General features: G+C 54.4%; 9 protein-coding genes across 9 annotated transcripts; 4 read left to right on the top strand and 5 right to left on the bottom strand.

Annotated features, from left to right (window-relative positions):
* Window positions 1-910: 910 nt before the first annotated feature.
* Window positions 911-2,457, top strand: COCCADRAFT_21753 (uncharacterized protein; the record flags this gene model as incomplete). The annotated part of the gene is made up of 5 exons (XM_007708495.1): window positions 911-952; window positions 999-1,023; window positions 1,074-1,270; window positions 1,317-2,326; window positions 2,394-2,457. The coding sequence occupies 5 exons, from the start codon at window positions 911-913 to the stop codon at window positions 2,455-2,457; spliced, it is 1,338 nt and encodes a 445-aa protein (XP_007706685.1).
* A 741-nt stretch (window positions 2,458-3,198) lies between these two features.
* COCCADRAFT_69742 (uncharacterized protein) lies at window positions 3,199-3,711 on the bottom strand (the record flags this gene model as incomplete). Its single annotated transcript, XM_007708606.2, has 2 exons — window positions 3,199-3,414; window positions 3,511-3,711. Coding segments are annotated over 2 exons (417 nt in total), but the record flags the coding sequence as incomplete, so codon positions are not given.
* Window positions 3,712-4,615: 904 nt separating this feature from the next.
* Window positions 4,616-6,097, bottom strand: COCCADRAFT_21751 (uncharacterized protein; the record flags this gene model as incomplete). The annotated part of the gene is made up of 3 exons (XM_007708494.1): window positions 4,616-5,239; window positions 5,286-5,872; window positions 5,926-6,097. The coding sequence occupies 3 exons, from the start codon at window positions 6,095-6,097 to the stop codon at window positions 4,616-4,618; spliced, it is 1,383 nt and encodes a 460-aa protein (XP_007706684.1).
* A 363-nt stretch (window positions 6,098-6,460) lies between these two features.
* COCCADRAFT_21750 (uncharacterized protein) lies at window positions 6,461-6,889 on the bottom strand (the record flags this gene model as incomplete). Its single annotated transcript, XM_007708493.1, has 1 exon — window positions 6,461-6,889. The coding sequence occupies one exon, from the start codon at window positions 6,887-6,889 to the stop codon at window positions 6,461-6,463; it is 429 nt and encodes a 142-aa protein (XP_007706683.1).
* A 462-nt stretch (window positions 6,890-7,351) lies between these two features.
* On the top strand, window positions 7,352-7,543 carry COCCADRAFT_81657 (uncharacterized protein; the record flags this gene model as incomplete). Its single annotated transcript, XM_007708605.1, has 1 exon — window positions 7,352-7,543. One exon carries the CDS (start codon window positions 7,352-7,354, stop codon window positions 7,541-7,543), a length of 192 nt encoding a protein of 63 aa, XP_007706795.1.
* Window positions 7,544-7,640: 97 nt separating this feature from the next.
* On the bottom strand, window positions 7,641-11,313 carry COCCADRAFT_429 (uncharacterized protein; the record flags this gene model as incomplete). Its single annotated transcript, XM_007708464.1, has 3 exons — window positions 7,641-8,598; window positions 8,664-10,287; window positions 11,019-11,313. 3 exons carry the CDS (start codon window positions 11,311-11,313, stop codon window positions 7,641-7,643), a joined length of 2,877 nt encoding a protein of 958 aa, XP_007706654.1.
* A 901-nt stretch (window positions 11,314-12,214) lies between these two features.
* COCCADRAFT_81624 (uncharacterized protein) lies at window positions 12,215-13,712 on the top strand (the record flags this gene model as incomplete). Its single annotated transcript, XM_007708604.1, has 3 exons — window positions 12,215-12,317; window positions 12,396-13,149; window positions 13,205-13,712. The coding sequence occupies 3 exons, from the start codon at window positions 12,215-12,217 to the stop codon at window positions 13,710-13,712; spliced, it is 1,365 nt and encodes a 454-aa protein (XP_007706794.1).
* Window positions 13,713-13,986: 274 nt separating this feature from the next.
* Window positions 13,987-14,635, top strand: COCCADRAFT_32056 (uncharacterized protein; the record flags this gene model as incomplete). The annotated part of the gene is made up of 2 exons (XM_007708536.1): window positions 13,987-14,214; window positions 14,336-14,635. 2 exons carry the CDS (start codon window positions 13,987-13,989, stop codon window positions 14,633-14,635), a joined length of 528 nt encoding a protein of 175 aa, XP_007706726.1.
* Window positions 14,636-14,979: 344 nt separating this feature from the next.
* On the bottom strand, window positions 14,980-15,901 carry COCCADRAFT_32055 (uncharacterized protein; the record flags this gene model as incomplete). Its single annotated transcript, XM_007708535.1, has 3 exons — window positions 14,980-15,186; window positions 15,293-15,610; window positions 15,731-15,901. 3 exons carry the CDS (start codon window positions 15,899-15,901, stop codon window positions 14,980-14,982), a joined length of 696 nt encoding a protein of 231 aa, XP_007706725.1.
* Window positions 15,902-16,071: the final 170 nt, after the last annotated feature.

Below are 16,071 nucleotides of genomic sequence, written 5' to 3'. Positions count from 1 at the left end.
CGATGTGGTGCAGCATAGACCTGGTTTGGAACTTGGCGGCACGTTCGAAATAACAATTCTCCTCTATTCACTTATACTCTTCTTGTCCCTCGGGGCGCTGCTCTTGATTTGTGAAAAGGGTGATATACGATGGCAAAGGCTCCGCACATGTTGGTCCTACCCTGGCGGCCAATGGGGAGTCGGACAAATTTTCTGACACGTTGCGGGAATTTTGACCACAGGGACCGTATTTAGAGCGGTTGCATCATGTGTACCTATGGGACTACGCTCGCCTAGCTCCATATGGTGCGGCTCACGCGAGTGTCTGGGCATCCTCGGAGCTGAGGAACATGCAGCAAGGAACATGCGCTCTGCCGGCGCCTCCTCCGACAACTAGCCGAGGATCATGTGGCTGGAGCTGTGTGCTTGTCGAGGGCGATACACTGACGTTGTCGCATCCCATGCATTGGCGACAGCAGGCGCCAGAAAACAAAACAAGACAGATGGCCGTGTCATAACCAATACCGTCTCGTCAGGCGTGGGATGAGAGGCTCATGAACGCGGATTGCCTGTGACGCTGCTGCGCGTGCTTCTCCACGCTCAAGTCGAAAAGTGTGGGGGAAGGCGCAAGTGCTCTCCAATCAGTCGTGGCATTCCCGGGGAACTCCGTGTACATCACATCATTTAGCCATACACATACATACTTTACATGTGCTCTTGTGCCACCTCTCCCTCCTCTCACTCAAGACGACTCGTCGCAAACCGCCCCAGCACAGCATTCCACGCGCCGTTACCTCGGCCGGTTCATCGCCGTCCATTAGCGTCATAGTGGGGGCGTTCGGCAGCTTGGACGGGGGACACCACCACCGACCACAGCACTTTGGCGAGCACACAGCGACAAAGGCCGTTACGGCCTTGAACAACTGCCATCATGTCGTGGAAGCGGAGCGAGAGGCTGATGGAAACCATCAAGGTAGGCAACGCACCCCACGATGCCATCACTGCTAATCCTTGCGTAGCACTATAGCAACTTTCCGGCGACTGGTCCGTATCCTCGAGTCTTGGTGTCAAGTGTCTCTCTAATTCCATTCCAGGCGTGTCCCTACGGCAGATGGTGCAATTTGGCGAGAAGCCATCGACGGGAACCCTTTTCCGCGCGTCACAGTTCCTTTCTGAGGAACTTCCCATACGGTTGGCACATCGCGTGCAAGAGCTCAACGACCTCCCCGATGGCCTCAATGAGATGCCATCCATTTGCAGAGTGCGCGACTGGTACGCGCAGTCATTCGAGGTATGTGCGGTAACGGCTCGCTGAATAGCTTGACTCACAACGCTAGGAACTCGTCGAACTGCCACGACCACAACTCTCGAGCGAGATCAAAGAACGATTACTGAAACCAGCGAAAAAGAGCGGCGACAAGAACTTGATGAGTAAACCGACACAAAACCCAAGCATCAGAACTGGACAGTACCGATCCGCACCAACGTCGAATGGAAACCACAATGGCAACGGCAATGGCAACGGGATCACCAAAGAGGTCAAGGGTGCAAGCCGGAGATACTATGTCGCTGCAGACGACGGCCAGGATTGGCCACCAGAGCTTAGCGCATACAACACAAAGTTTGCCGAGACTTTGGAGAAGATCAAACGGCGGCATGACAGCGTCGTTACTACTGTCGCGCAGGGCATCCTCGAGTGGAAGCGCAAGAGGCAACGGATGCATATTGACCATAACATACAGGCTTTCCTGGACCGGTTCTACATGTCGCGTATCGGAATTCGGATGCTCATCGGTCAGCACATCGCCCTCACCGACCAACGCTCACGGAGTGATCCAAACTACGTTGGTATCATATGCACCAAGACAAACGTACAAGAACTGGCGCAAGAGGCTATTGAAAATGCGCGCTTTGTGTGCGAAGATCATTACGGATTATTCGACGCTCCAAAGGTGCAGCTTGTGTGCAACCCCGAGATCAACTTCATGTATGTGCCTGGGCATCTGTCGCACATGCTCTTCGAGACTTTGAAGAACTCGTTGCGTGCTGTAGTAGAGAGACATGGTCAAGAAAAGGAGGCATTCCCCGTGACTAAAGTCATTGTTGCAGAGGGCAAAGAGGATATTACGATCAAGATCTCAGATGAAGGAGGTGGTATTCCAAGATCGTCGATTCCGCTCGTCTGGACATACATGTACACGACTGTGGACCAAACACCCAACCTGGACCCAGATTTCAACAAGAACGATTTCAAAGCGCCAATGGCTGGTTTCGGCTATGGCCTCCCCATTTCTCGGTTGTATGCACGGTACTTTGGTGGAGATTTGAAGTTGATCTCGATGGAAGGGTATGTATCAACATGTCTTGGCTCCTTGCCACATTGAAAAGGGTTGAAGCTGACTTTCTTTTTACAGCTACGGCACCGACGTCTACCTCCACCTTAACCGCCTCTCTTCTTCCTCGGAGCCTTTGCAATAGCAATTACCTGTCATGAGGGGCGGATGGACATCGAGCGAACTCATCCGATCATCCCGAGGAATGGCGCAGGGTAACGGTTCGCGTAAATACAACCCATTCCTGGCTAGCAAGGCTATGAAGTTGAAGTTGAGCGGCCAGGTCAGCAGGGAAATTAGTGAGAGACGACAGGTTGGCGATGCAGAGGACATGTTTGCAGAGAAGGGTGCTGGTGAGGGTGATAAGCCATGGTGGCGCAATGTCGGCATGGAAGAGGGAATGTGAGGGAGATATGGGAATGGGGCGTTTGATAGACCTTTTTGAGAGTCAGCTTGGAAACGCCACTATGAAGAGATGGGGAGCTGTGGCGTGCGTTCGTCCTGGTTTTTGTTGTTGTTGTTGTTGTTGAAATCAATGTAAGTAACTGGCGCGCTTGGAAACGCGTACTATATGAGGTGTTCGGGCATACATTGGAGAAAAAGGAAAAGAATCGGAGGAAGGGTTCTGGGAATTCATTCATTATGAACCCCATATATATCCCCTTGGGCCTAGGGGAGAAAACAGGTTACGAACGCAAGTACCTAATGCAACGAGTAACGTGCCTCTTTGGATCTGGTTGTATTCAGAGAAGAAGAAGAAGAAGAAGAAAAGTCGTGATGTGAAGATGTATCTATGTACATGAGTGGGTATAAAGCTGTTTGTAAAGAAAAAAAATCATGATACTGGCTCTCTCCCCTTCCCCTTCTCTGCCCATTAAGTCGCACTCTACTGTCCCACCCCCGAACTCACCCTCTTCTTCATCTTCGCAATCTCCCTCTCCTTGCCCTTTCCACTCCTCCCGGGACTCCCCAGCGCCTCCCCATCGCGACCCTGTTGCTGCTGCGACCCCTCCCACTCATCCCGCCAGACAATACTCTCCTTCGCACACGACTCAAGCCCAAGTAGTACATTACGATAATACGCCCGCGTCTGCGTTATACTCTGTGCCATTCGTCAGTCAACCCTTCCCACCTTCAAACCCAAAAGGCTAAAAGCCCGCTCTTTCCACGATATCAGGGAAAAAGGGAAGAAACAAACCTCATTCCTCACCCCCGCAATCCACATAACCATCTCCTCACTCTCCAGTATCCCCGCCGCCTCATCCCTCCGCTGCCTCTCTTCATACCCCCACGCCCTACTTGCCTGTACCGCCCCTACCGCTTTCCCCGCCCCTCCACCACCACCACCGCTAATATCATAATTCTTGCCTCGCGCCTGCAAGTTACGGCGCAGCTCCTCCTCTTTTTTCGAGTGCGCGCTGCGCGGGTCAAAGGGAGGTGGGGGACCGCGTTGCTGCTGCTGGTGGCGTGGGTGCGATGGGGATCCGGCGTGTGGTGTGACGCTTGCGGGGGATGGTGCGGGTGCGGTGGGTGTTTGGGTCGTGTATGAGGCTGGTATGGGGGCGTCTAGGATGGGGGTGTCTGAGGTGGAAGGCTGGTGCTGGTAACTTGGGTTGGTGGTTGGTAGTGGTGGTGGTGACATTGTTGCATTGCTGTGGGCTGATCCTTTTTTTCTCTCTCTCTTGCTTCACCGAGAAGTGTGTAGGGGTGCTGGTTGTCCCGTGGCGGTAAGAGTAGTGGTGGCAGGAGCAGGAGCAGCAAGTCGTTTGGTTGTGGAGGTGAAGTGGGGTTGCGGCACAGCCCGTTGCTTGTAATGTCCGCGGGAGAGGCTGAGATGGGAAGGTGGGCAGTTAATGTACCGACACCTAGGTAACGGAACACATCTTACCTTTCTAGAACGTTGATCAAACTCGTATTCAAACACCTTTGTTTATATTCCAACTTCCACGCCAAAACAATGGAAAAATTGCTACTCGAATTTCTATCCAAGTATTTGCTATTTGTGATACCAATTGTCTGCCCTCCTAACGTTACGGTCGCAATGTTGACTCCCTCCAATCTATACCCATTACTCTGAATGCTTGCCCTTCTAATAATGTTTTGAACCAAACCGCAGAAATGTCACCTATCCCATATGCCTCAACGCACACGCCGAAATAGCCAAACTACAATCCATCAAAGACCCCTCGTTCGTCTATAGTGTTGTTGACAACTATTCACCAGCCCCTTCATAACGCTTCTCCCAACAGTCACTCCTGGATAATGCGGGCTGCAGATTTGTCCAGGAATTAGAAGAAATGAAGCTAAGTGCTACCATTCGCCGGCTGATGCTCGGCCTTGGTACCCTTTCCTCGCCAGGTACTGACGGCCGGAATGTCGGCTTTCAACCTTTCCTCCTGTGTCGAGTACGCCTTTGGTGTCAATTTTATCAACGTGTGCAGAGGCACTTCCATCCAGGGGCTCTGTTCCTGCGGTACATTCATGAAGTAGGCATAAATGCATCGCAAAATGGCTTGATGTGTAACAATCAAAATGTTCTCGCTGCGCTCCAGCTCCATAATAATGGGTTCGAGCCGAATAACCACATCGCGGTATGATTCTCCACCAAGATAGCGGTAGTTGTATTTGTCCTCGTCACGTTGTTTGAAGTCTTCCGGGTATTTTTGCTCGATTTGCGCGTACGTAAGTCCATCGCAGACACCAGAGTCGAGTTCGTCAAGCGCCTTCCACTCTAACTTTTCAAAAGGCAAGAAGCGTGCCGTCTGGATTGTTCGCTTTAGGGTCGATGTCCATACTGTGAGCTTGCGGCCATCGCCAACCGACTTTGCGACGAGACCTGGGAGCGCATGCGCGTAAGCGTCGCCACGGGCTGAGAGGTTCGCGTCTCCTCCAATCTGCCCTGTGAGGTTGTATTCCGACTCGCCGTGCTATCATAGTTAGTATTAAACTCAAAGTATTGTGGTGCTAACTTACTCGCGATAACCAAATAGATCGTGGTTTGATGTGCAGGTTCATCAAGTAGTACACAACTCTACTCTGGAGGTAGTCCTGGATCTGGTTGATAATGACTTGTGCTCCAACATTGATGAGCTTGACATATGTGAGGTCACGCTCATCCTCATCAATTGTCTGATAGACTTTTTCGTAGTTTCGAATGCGGTTGCGAAAATCGGCTGCGGCAGCCTCAGGGTCCTGGCCAACGTAATCTGGAGAGGTTGTCTTCACTTCCAAGATGTTGCTCATAATGAGTTCCTCATCGTCGCATTTGGACTCGACAAAGAGCGTCTCGATATTGTCCGCAGTGCATCGTTCCTGTATCCATCTTCGTCGGCTCTTTGTAGAGTTTGTCGCATCGAGAATCGCGACCAATCCCTTGCCCTCGGAAAACCACTTGCACATGTCATTGACAGCTGCTTCGGCGGCTGCCTTTCGGAGGCGCTCTCCTTCTGGGTTCGATGTGTCGAAAAATTCGGCCGAGGGGTTAGGGGTTGCAGTGCGACGATACTGCCCAACATTGAACGTCTTGGATTTAATTGATAGCCAATGTAGGTAGCGGACAACTACAAAGTGCTTGGTCAGGGGCGGCATGTTCCCATGTGGAAAGGGGACATACCTTTCTGTGCAATCAAGCTCTTGCCTCGCGCGGGCAAGCCGACCATGACGACGCATATCCGAGTGTCTTCAGCCTGTATACCGGCACCGTTAGTCTTTCTGCTTGGCCGTACGAAATCGCCGGCAGGCACAGCGCGCATATTTGGCGCATATATTCCATTGGTGTCCGTCATGTTGTGCGGCGAGTCCAGCTCCCTCAGATGCAGTGACGAAAAGAGGCGGGCAAGGTAAGAAAGAGAAGAGGAAGGTAGAGAAAAGCAACAGGTCGGAATCTAGCCCGAGAGTGTTCCGATGGCGCAGGGACGGAATGCGGCTTTTTAACCAAAGAGGCGGCAATGACAAGTATTGGGCGGTCAAGGGGAGAGGCTCCCGAGCGGCAGATCGTTTAGTGGTGGGTTTGGGCTGAAGCAATAGCGGTAAGGGCGTGGGGTGTTGTGTTGCAGAATCGTGAGCTCGGTCCGGCCATCAAGAAGCGAAAGGACGATGGATTGACGATTGACAACGATTCCCCGCATTCGGTGCCGTTGTCCTTCTTTTCACCAGCAAGCGTTCGGATTGCGGCTCCAGACTAGCGGGCGCAGTGGAGCAGACACTGCTGCGAGATTCTTATTCGACAGCCAGGCATTCTCGTTTGCAATTGAGCCCGTCTCCCCGGACGGACGGATGGCTGTTGCGACCATGCCAAAATGCGCGATTGCTTGTGCCTCGCGATGCGTACAGTACTGTCGGCCAGCGCCTCGGTCTGCTGGCCCTGTGTCATTGGCTAGGTGGCCCCAAACAGTCGCGCTGCTACGCATACGCACTTTTTCTTTGGTCGTGTGCCATGATGCCATAGTCCTCTGCGCCATGACGACAACGGCTCCAGTCGCATGGCTAGGGGGTAGTCCAGAAACATGCCTTAAGCCGCCGAATGCCGGAACGTCGCAAAGAGGGTGAAATTTCTTAATCAAGTTCATGCCAGCCATGGCAAAAATAGGCCAGAGCCATGGTGGCAGCCTGCAGTCGGCCCAAGGAATACGAGCTTACTTACCGTTGAGATGGAGTAGGTTCTAGTATGACCCATTTTTGCTATCAATGCAGCGCAATCCCACTATGTCTAATGGTGCTGTGGCGTGGTGGCGCAAGCGGTGGGACAGGTTGGCGGGGCAGTCTCGTTGGGTCTGGCTGCCAGAGGAATATTGTGCACTCAGTAGGTAATTGCTTTGCTGCGTGTTCGAGTGTTGATGAATGGATCCTCGCCTCAAGACGGCCAAGTGTAGTATCTAGACTCACAAGGCCCGATTGCCTTATCTGTGCTCCAAGCAGGAACAGCTCACACCGCTATCGCCTTCAACTTGCATGTATGCGTGTGTAATCCCGCGGGATGTGTTTATCTTCCACTGCCCAAACCACGTGCACAAACGCCAACACCAGGATCAAATCACGCTATGAATATTTCATCATCACTACAAACGCTACCAGATACTTTTTTGCTTTTATCTTCTTCTTCTCAGTATACCCAATTAACAAACACTTCTTTGTATTGTCGTAAAAAAAATAGCAGCACAAACTTCTTCGCCTTCGCTATGTGCAAATACTGCGCCAACCTTGAGCAAAAAATAAAAGATGCGGGTATCTAGCAATGCTCAAACTCAACTGCATGCTACAAAATTCCATATGCCATAAAATCCGAGACGGCCGTTATATGTCGAGAGGTTGCGCCTACTCGACTCAACATCAAGCGTGTAGTCTTGCCATGCCATTAACCCTGCAGGAATCGACAATCCCACTCTTTAGGGCGAGCAGTGCAGCACTGGCGTCTAGTCGGCGTTTCAATGCTGCTGCTGTTCGGTCCTGTCCTCGGCTGCCAATGCCTTCTTCTACCCATCGAATCTTGTTGATCATGAAGCTAAGACCTTCATGTCCCTTGCTCTTCCGGCTCGAGATTCCATACTCGACCGACCCCGTATACTCCTGAAGCTGGGGCAAGATGACAATCTCAATCTGCAAATCCATGTCGGCGGGCGGGGTTACAGGCGCAGCGGGGGGTTTGGTGAGGACATCTTCGGCATCCGACGGGTCGTTGGGCGCAGTGATACGTGGATCGAGCATGGCAACATCGACGGTATCGTCCCACTCGCCACGAATCCATCCCGAGTGAATAGCAGCAGCTAGAGGATCGGAATCATCACGATATACACGCGCCCCCCAGAGGTGCCTTTCTAACACAATGTGCTGGCGCTGCCGTGGTTTCAGATAGTATCTCGGCACTCTGATTGTGAAAGTACAGTTGATAGGATTAACGTCAAAGCGCGGCAGTCGCTGGGGTTTCGAGGCGTAACCAAATTGGTCGTCCAACGATGAGTTGGGTTTTGGCAATTCGGTCTTGGCCTGGTACAATTGTGACCCAAGATGTTTCCGGGGTCGCTTGGCAGCTTCTTCCAAGATGGGCTGTATGTCATGAATCTTGACTGGTGCTGCAAGTGCCACAGGCATGGTCGGGCGGGGCGCATGATGGTGGTGATGGTGATGGTGGGGATTCCCCTGAATATGGTGGTGATGATGGACAGATTGCCCGGGGCCTGATTGGGGTAGGGGCGTTGGTCGGCCGTTGAGAATCGCGGTCGTCGGTGCGGGTAGGCCTTCGTCCTCAGGCTTGTGCTGATGATGGTGATGATGGTGGTGATGATGATGACTGCTAAATTGTTAGCATGAACTTTGCAAAACAGGCGAAAAGGGGGAGCAGCATGGTTGACTTACTGGTGAGGCGGGGGATGATGATGGTGGTGGTGGTGATGATGCTTATTCCGTTTAGCACCGCGAGAGCCGAAAGGGGTTCCTCTGCCATCAGGACTGTCCATGTCAAAGATACCCTCCTCGTCCTTTGCTCGCTTTGGCTTCTTTCCTTGTTGAGAGCCTATTCTTCTCATCATCTCGCCATTCTCTGACTCGAACGAACCCCCTCCGTTTTGTGGCATGGGGCTTCCTCGCGACGGTGTAGACGATCCTAAACCACTGCCCAAACCTGAAAACATTCGGCCAAACTCGCTCTTGATTCCCGGGTCTTTGCCAATCGACAGGGGTTGTCCTTGCGCACCCTGGACTGCTTGCGGTAATGGGGAGGCGCGACCGGTTCGTCTGCTCGCCTCGAGTCCGAAGCCAATGTGGGATTTGGAGTGTTGCATGGCCTCACCCATCTTCTGGGGCTGATCGTACAGAGACCTCCCTCCAGAAGACAATGAGCGAGCAAGTGGCTCAGTTCTGTGGCGCTCCATGGTGGTCGGGTCCGAGGTAGGAGGAGCATGGTACTGCTCTACCACACGGTGCCCCAGGTGGTCCACACTGCGACGGAGCATCTCCTCGGAGGTTTGAGCACCATAGCGTGCAACTCCCAGCATGGCAGGAGGATATGGGCCGTACGTGCGGTGCAATGGCGGAGGTTCGTCTTGTCGTCCATCGTGGGCAAGTTCGCGGCCAGGGCCCGATGGTGCTGAATGCCGCCACAAGTTGCGCGGGGGTTCCGATGAGCCAGAAATGTTGCGATGCTCTTGCGGTGGGCTGAATGTAGATTGTGACACGGGATGTACGGTCGCAGCCCTATCTCTCTCGGGTCCGCCTTGGTTACCGCCTGCCAGGAGCTCAGCGGCATTTGGCCTTGCATGATGCGACTCGCCCAACGTTCGTCGCCGCTCTTCCTGCGGACCATATGCATCGCGCCGGCTCCCAAACGCGTCGTACACAACCCTTCCCTCTTGATCATTGTTTCCTGGAGGGCTATTTGGCTGGCTGTTCGGCCGAGGCGGGACGTTTGCAGCGGATTGGCGATTCGGGTCCTGCGCGTAGAGACGTTGGCCAGGAAAATTCATGGGCTTGTAAGGCGGAGCGTTTGGTGGAAGCGACTGGCGGCCAGAGTCAGGCGAGGCCTGGTTGCTGTAGGACTGGCCAGGTGATGCCGATGAATAAGGGTGTGCATCAGAGGGGCGCGAGGTGTTTGCTCCATACGTGCCGCGCTCGGGCGTCTGCTGGCGGCGAAAGGGCGCAAAGTCTGATCGGGGGCCCGATGGTAATGCGCGACGCGGTGAGGGCGGCTGCATGCTGTGGCCGTTTGATGAGGGCGCGTTTGCGGAGGGTGATGATGGCGACTGTGTTGTTTGGATGGGGGCGCCTGTGTCACCCCCGCCACCGATCAAGGACGAGATGGCCATGCTGGTGCCCGGTCGCATTGCTTGGCCTAGGCCTGGGAGCTCCCTAGCGGCAGCAAAGTTGGGAGGGTATTGCGAGCGCGGTGGTTGAGATGCATGGGGATGCTGCTGGGTGGGCGAGGATGGGGGAGGCATCTGCGGTCGCGCATAGGATGGAGGCGGTGGAGGGTCGCGAGACGGGCCTTTGGTGCAGAGTTAGCTTGAGCAAAAGCTTGGAGGGGGTGTGACTAGGTGCTTGAGGCGGGGGGGCGGGTGGGCAGTAGTACCGTAAGGATGGGGAGGACTGGCGCCGTTCAGCGAGCGTGTGCGGGCAGCGTCGAAGGCGTACGGGGCGGGGGGAGGATTATTATTATTTGGAGTGGTCATGGCTGGCAAAGGGCCCGGCTGGACGTGATGGGTTTCATAGTGAATCGGTCGCGCTAGAGACATGGATCAGCACAAGCTTGGACGGTGAGTCGCGACTTTTCTAAACAGGCTTAGAGGCCCGCCGATCTTGCATTAGCCAGGAGCCACATGTGCGGAGTGCGCCATGAAATTCGCCAGACCCATGCCCGCTCCACCAAACAACTGGCGCGCACCAAAGTGCGCAGCTCAAATCATTGTGTGGCTCGGGCTGGAAGGCTGCGACGCTCCGTCAAATGTAACTGCTAGCTGGGAACCATGGCCTGTCGCTGTGTGCACTACAATCGACGGGCGACAGGCGGTGAGGTGCTTTTTCGCAATTGACGTGGCATGCACCCTGTCCCTGCAGGCGATGCCCTTTGGTACATGTCGTCTCTTTGTCGAATACCCACCCACCCGACCAGTTCTCAGCGATGTATGCACATTATGCGTCGATAATTGCAGGCGAGGGCAGCCATTGTCCATGCGCCTTGGTGCGCTCTTGGAGAGATGGATAGACAGTGATCCGTACCTGTGTTTGACCAAGCTCCCTGGGCGTGCCCCTCTCCTGCCTGGCCCTGGGGCACGTTGTTCCCTCCCGGCCGTGTCTGGCTGCCATGGCGAGCGTGTTGCGGTGCCGAAGGGTAGAATGTGTCGCGACGAGAGGTCGAGTTTGGGTCGGCGGCGTGGGGCGCGTGCGAAGGTTGTTGCGAGGGCGAGGAGGGAGGGTAGGCGGGATAGGGCTGGGAGGAGGAAGAGGAGGCGTGCTGGTGGTTGTTGTTCATGGGACCATCTGGCGGGCGTTGGAAAGACGGCGGGCGGTTCATTGTAGGGTTGGGCTCATGGGCTCGGCGGTTCTATGTATAGCAGGCAATGGAGGGGCTTTGCGAAGACAGAATGACAGGGTCCGCTCTGTTGATCGTCGCGCAGGGAGGGAGGATGGTGCCAAGCAGAGAGGGGAAAGATGGAAGAGGGGCGGCGGATAAGCAGGTAGCAGAATGAAGAAGCGGAGAAGAGGGAGAGGACAAGATCAGGCATAGGCAGCAAAGGCATCGGCACCAGCACCAGCAGAAAGGTCGAGCATGCGAGGAAACGAGAAAGGCGCAACGGACCCAAGCGCTGCCGCACGGCGAGAGGGCCGCTAGTGGCTGCATCCCTGTAGGCGAGCAGGAGGCCGACAGAGCCCCGCATGTGCGTGCATCTTGTCCTACCAGGGGCCCCCAGCCCACGCCCGCTAGCTGGCTATGATGTGATGGCAGCAGCAGCAGCAGCAGCAGATGCAAACCATGTGCCCACCGACACCCGCCAGCTGGTGGATGATGCGTACATAGCCACGCCCACATTGGTGTGTGGGTGTGGGTGTGGGTGTGCATACACATGCACATGGCAAAACGCCCTAGCAGCCGTCTTGCCCTGGTGGGTGCATGCCATGGCGACTCGCGCACAAAAAAGAAACGTCGATGCAACCTCGGACCAGCAGGCCATGCATCCTGTTCCTGAATGGTTCCCAGACCGCCAGATGCCAAGCCACATCGTCAGCTGCAGCCCTCACCACCACTACCGCTACCACTACCACTACCACTGTCACCACCACCACCACCATCCATCCACTGCGCTCCACGTGCCTTGTAGCCCTCTCTCCCCTCCCCAGTCCATGTATGCGTGTGCATGTGTGTGTGATATGTAAAGTGCCGCCATCCCCCTCGCAGATACATGTCGCTCCTCCCCATGCCTGGCTCTCCTGCTTCCTCGTGGGCCCTCTATCGCGCCCGTCTGCGGCGCGTCTTCCATGGCGCTGATCCGCGAGTGTGCGCGGCTTTTTGGTTGTTTGGTATGCCTCTTCGCCCTCCTGCAATCTCCCTGCATGTCCAATATCCAGCCTACAGACACCCCCGCTCACCAGCTCTAGGCCTCATCAACAACGTCCTCTACGTAATCATCCTCTCCGCCGCCCTCGATCTCGTAGGCCCCAACGTCCCCAAGGGCGTTGTCCTCCTCGCCGATGTCCTCCCCTCGTTCCTCACAAAACTATGCGCCCCCTACTTCATACACAAGATCCCCTACCATGTCCGCATCGTCGCCTTTGTCGCCCTGTCCGCAGCCGGCATGCTCATCATCGCCCTCACCCCGCCCTTGCAGGACTCGGCTACGATCGCAATCAAAATGTGTGGCGTCATGATGGCCAGCCTCAGCAGCGGGGGTGGCGAGCTTAGCTTCCTCGGCCTCACCCATTTCTACGGCCACTTTGCACTGGCTTCCTGGGGCTCCGGTACGGGTGGTGCGGGCTTGATCGGTGCGGGCGCATACGCCATTGCGACAAACACACTCGGCATCGATCCCCGCACAAGCTTGCTTGTCTTTTCCTTCCTACCCCTGGTTATGATTTTTAGCTTTTTCTTTGTCCTCCCCCTTGGCCCACTTCGCGCTGGCACCAGTAAGCATGCCGAGTACGAAGCCATCGACGATGAAGAACCAGACGCCGCCGACGAAGAAGAAGAAGAAGAAGAAGCAACAGAGGCCAGGGAGCGTGATGACCTGCTCTCTTCCTCCATGCACTCGGCCTCGGGCCGCACCTTTAGCTCCGCCAACAGTAAGCCTGCTAGTAGTGCGCTGAGTAGCTTCCAGGCCAATCTGAACCGTGCAAGAGGCTTGTTCTTTCCTTAGTAAGTCACCCACCCCATGTCACCTAGCCAGCCACTTGCAACTGACACACTCCAGCATGCTGCCTCTTCTCCTCGTCTACATTGCCGAGTACACAATCAACCAAGGCGTCGCGCCTACCTTGCTGTTCCCTCTCGAATCCTCCCCCTTTGATGAGTACCGCTCCTTTTACAGCACCTACAATGCAATCTACCAGGTCGGTGTTTTCATCTCACGCTCTTCAACGCCCTTCATACGCATCCATCATCTCTACCTTCCTTCCTTTCTTCAAGTCGGCAATCTCATTCTGCTCACGCTGCACGCCATGTTTGCATTCATCCCAAGCTACTACATTGTCTGCATCATCATATTTTGGGAAGGTTTGTTAGGCGGCCTTGTTTACGTCAGCACGTTTGCTGAGATAACCGATAATGTGCCCAAGGAGGACAGGGAGTTTAGTCTGGGTGCGACAAGTGTAAGTGACTCGGCTGGCATCTGCATTGCTGGCTTCTTGGGCATGATTGTTGAGGTGAGTCTCTGTCGCTGGCAGGTAGAGCATGGGAGAAACTACTGTAAGCTACAATAGAACTGGACAGTATACATTGTTGTTTTGCAAACTGTTCTTGGGTATCCTCTTTTCCATGAAATTCCTCTTCTTCTGATTGTTCCGTTGTACCCATCTGGCCCTGCTGAACCACAATTGATGAATCCACCTCGTTCTTTCCCCAACAGTTTCAAACCAAACTACGTATTCACTCACACCCACTCTTGTCCACAACATCACTCACACAGTATCACCATTACCAAGCATCACTTCAAATACCACAAGGCATATTCATTCCACACCATCTGTAGCCACAATGTCATTTCCGACTCCAGCCAGTACAGCAACCAACGACGCACCTCCACACCCACAGCAACAACAACAGCAGCAGCAGCAGCAACCGAAGCAAGAAGACTCACCGCGCTTCAAACCCGTAGCCTCCATCACCGAAGTCCCCAGCCTAGCCTCCACCTCCGCCCGCCCCTTCACCATCGCCGAACTCGAAAAAACACCCCAAATCTTCTTCACCTTTCCCACCATCGTCGTACGTTTTGCCCTTTTCCCCCAATCCCTCCCCCTCCCCAAAAAAAAGCCCCAACGAAGAGAAAAGGACAAAGTACTTGTACATCAATAAGAGACTAACCACAAGACACCAAACATTTCAGAAACTCAAAAATCACGGTACAGTCCAAGTCAACAACGCAGCACACATGAGCGCCTTACTCTTCTGGTACCGCTTCAACTCGGGCGAGTACAGCGATGTTGAGCTCAAGGGGTTGGCGACGAAGATGGAGGTTGGGCGGGCGACGATGCGCAGGGAGGAGTATGATGATGGGTGGGTTGTTGATGCGAGTTTGAGGGAGGGGCCTGAGAAGGAAGGGAAGGAGAAAGAGGAAGAGGGGGGTGGTGGGGAGGAGAAGATGGAGGTGGAGGTGGATGTGAAGGAACAGGTGGAGGGGGAGTAGAAGGGGGGACTTCGTGTATCTGTCTGAAAGGGGGACGGGGTAGGGTAATGATAGTGTGGGAAGGGGGAGACTGCTAGACCAAAGGTTGAGTAAGGATGTCAGGTCATCGAACATGCTGGGGATAAGTCACTGTGTCACTTCTCTGACTTGTAAACCACCAGTCACTTTAACACTACAACCCACCCACCCAAATCATACACACTCAAATCACTCCCTCATTCATATCTGCATAAATCAAGGTGGTCGACGGTAATAAATTGCTCTTTTTCCGAGACTCATCTAAAGTACACATCTCCCTTCCCTCACTGTCCATTCATCGTATGCACAGACACACTCTTATCAGCTTACAAAGCCTCGGTGAGGAGCTTGTTCATCTTGGCCATCTTGTTGGCGACAGACAAGTCAATCGTGCGGTCGGCAATCTCGACAATAAGTCCACCACGGATCTCTGGGTTGACCTTGGGCACAACCTTAAGCGTCTGGCCGCTGGTTACGTATTGCGAGTTCTTGATGGCAGTCTCAAGGCGGCTGATTGTCCGGTTGTCAAGGGGCTGCTCTCTTTGTCAGTCATTTGGATCTCATCAACACCATTTCTCTCCCGCCCTCCATCATATTCGAGTTCGGGACACTCTCCAATATCTAGAAATTTCTACGTACCGCAGCGCTGGTAACGGTAAGTTCGACCTCACCACGGTGCGCACCCATGAGTACGCCAAACTTCTCAACAACACCCTTCAACACGCTCAATCGGTTGTTCTCGGCGAGAGTGTTGAGCAGGTTCTTGACGATGCCCTCCTTGTCAGCGCTGCCAATGTGCTTCTGGAGCTCCTGGACAATCTGCTGCTTATCCGACACAGACAGAGAAGGCGCATGGAGGATCTCGTTGAGCTTGGCATCCTTCTGGAAGACACCCTGGAGGTTCGACAGAGACTTGGCCGTGGGCTCGAGGGCGTTGGTCTTTGCAGCCGCGGTGTACTAACACACATAAAATGTTAGCCAAGCTTTCCTCTTGTCCAAAACTCTCCCATTGTTTCCCTTTGTTTTGCATCCTCCCAACCATTGCTAAATGGCCAATTGAACTCGTGGAAGTCGTACCAGAGCGCTCGCGTAGGTTCCGTCAACGCCGAAGAGGGCAACCGGGGGCTTGATGGCAGAGCCAGATGGAGCGGCGGCGGCGTAGCTTCGAGTAGCGGCGTAGCGGGCAGCAATTGGGGCGCGGGGCGCACCGGCCCGGAAAGCGGTGCTGAAGGCTCGAGCTGCAGACATGGCGGGTAGAGAGGAGATGGATTGTGGAGATGGGGGGCAGCTTTCGGGATCGCGGGTTGCTGATGAGGATGCTGCGATGAGGTTTCTGAGCGGGCTCGGCACTGGGCTGCGACTATCCCCGATTCGGCTGTGAACCATGTTCTCACCACAACTTCAACCTCCCCGCTTCT

Source organism: Bipolaris zeicola (genome assembly GCF_000523435.1).
Source record: "Bipolaris zeicola 26-R-13 unplaced genomic scaffold scaffold_2, whole genome shotgun sequence".
NCBI classification, from domain to species: domain Eukaryota; kingdom Fungi; phylum Ascomycota; class Dothideomycetes; order Pleosporales; family Pleosporaceae; genus Bipolaris; species Bipolaris zeicola.
This window is presented reverse-complemented; position numbering and strand designations above follow the sequence as displayed.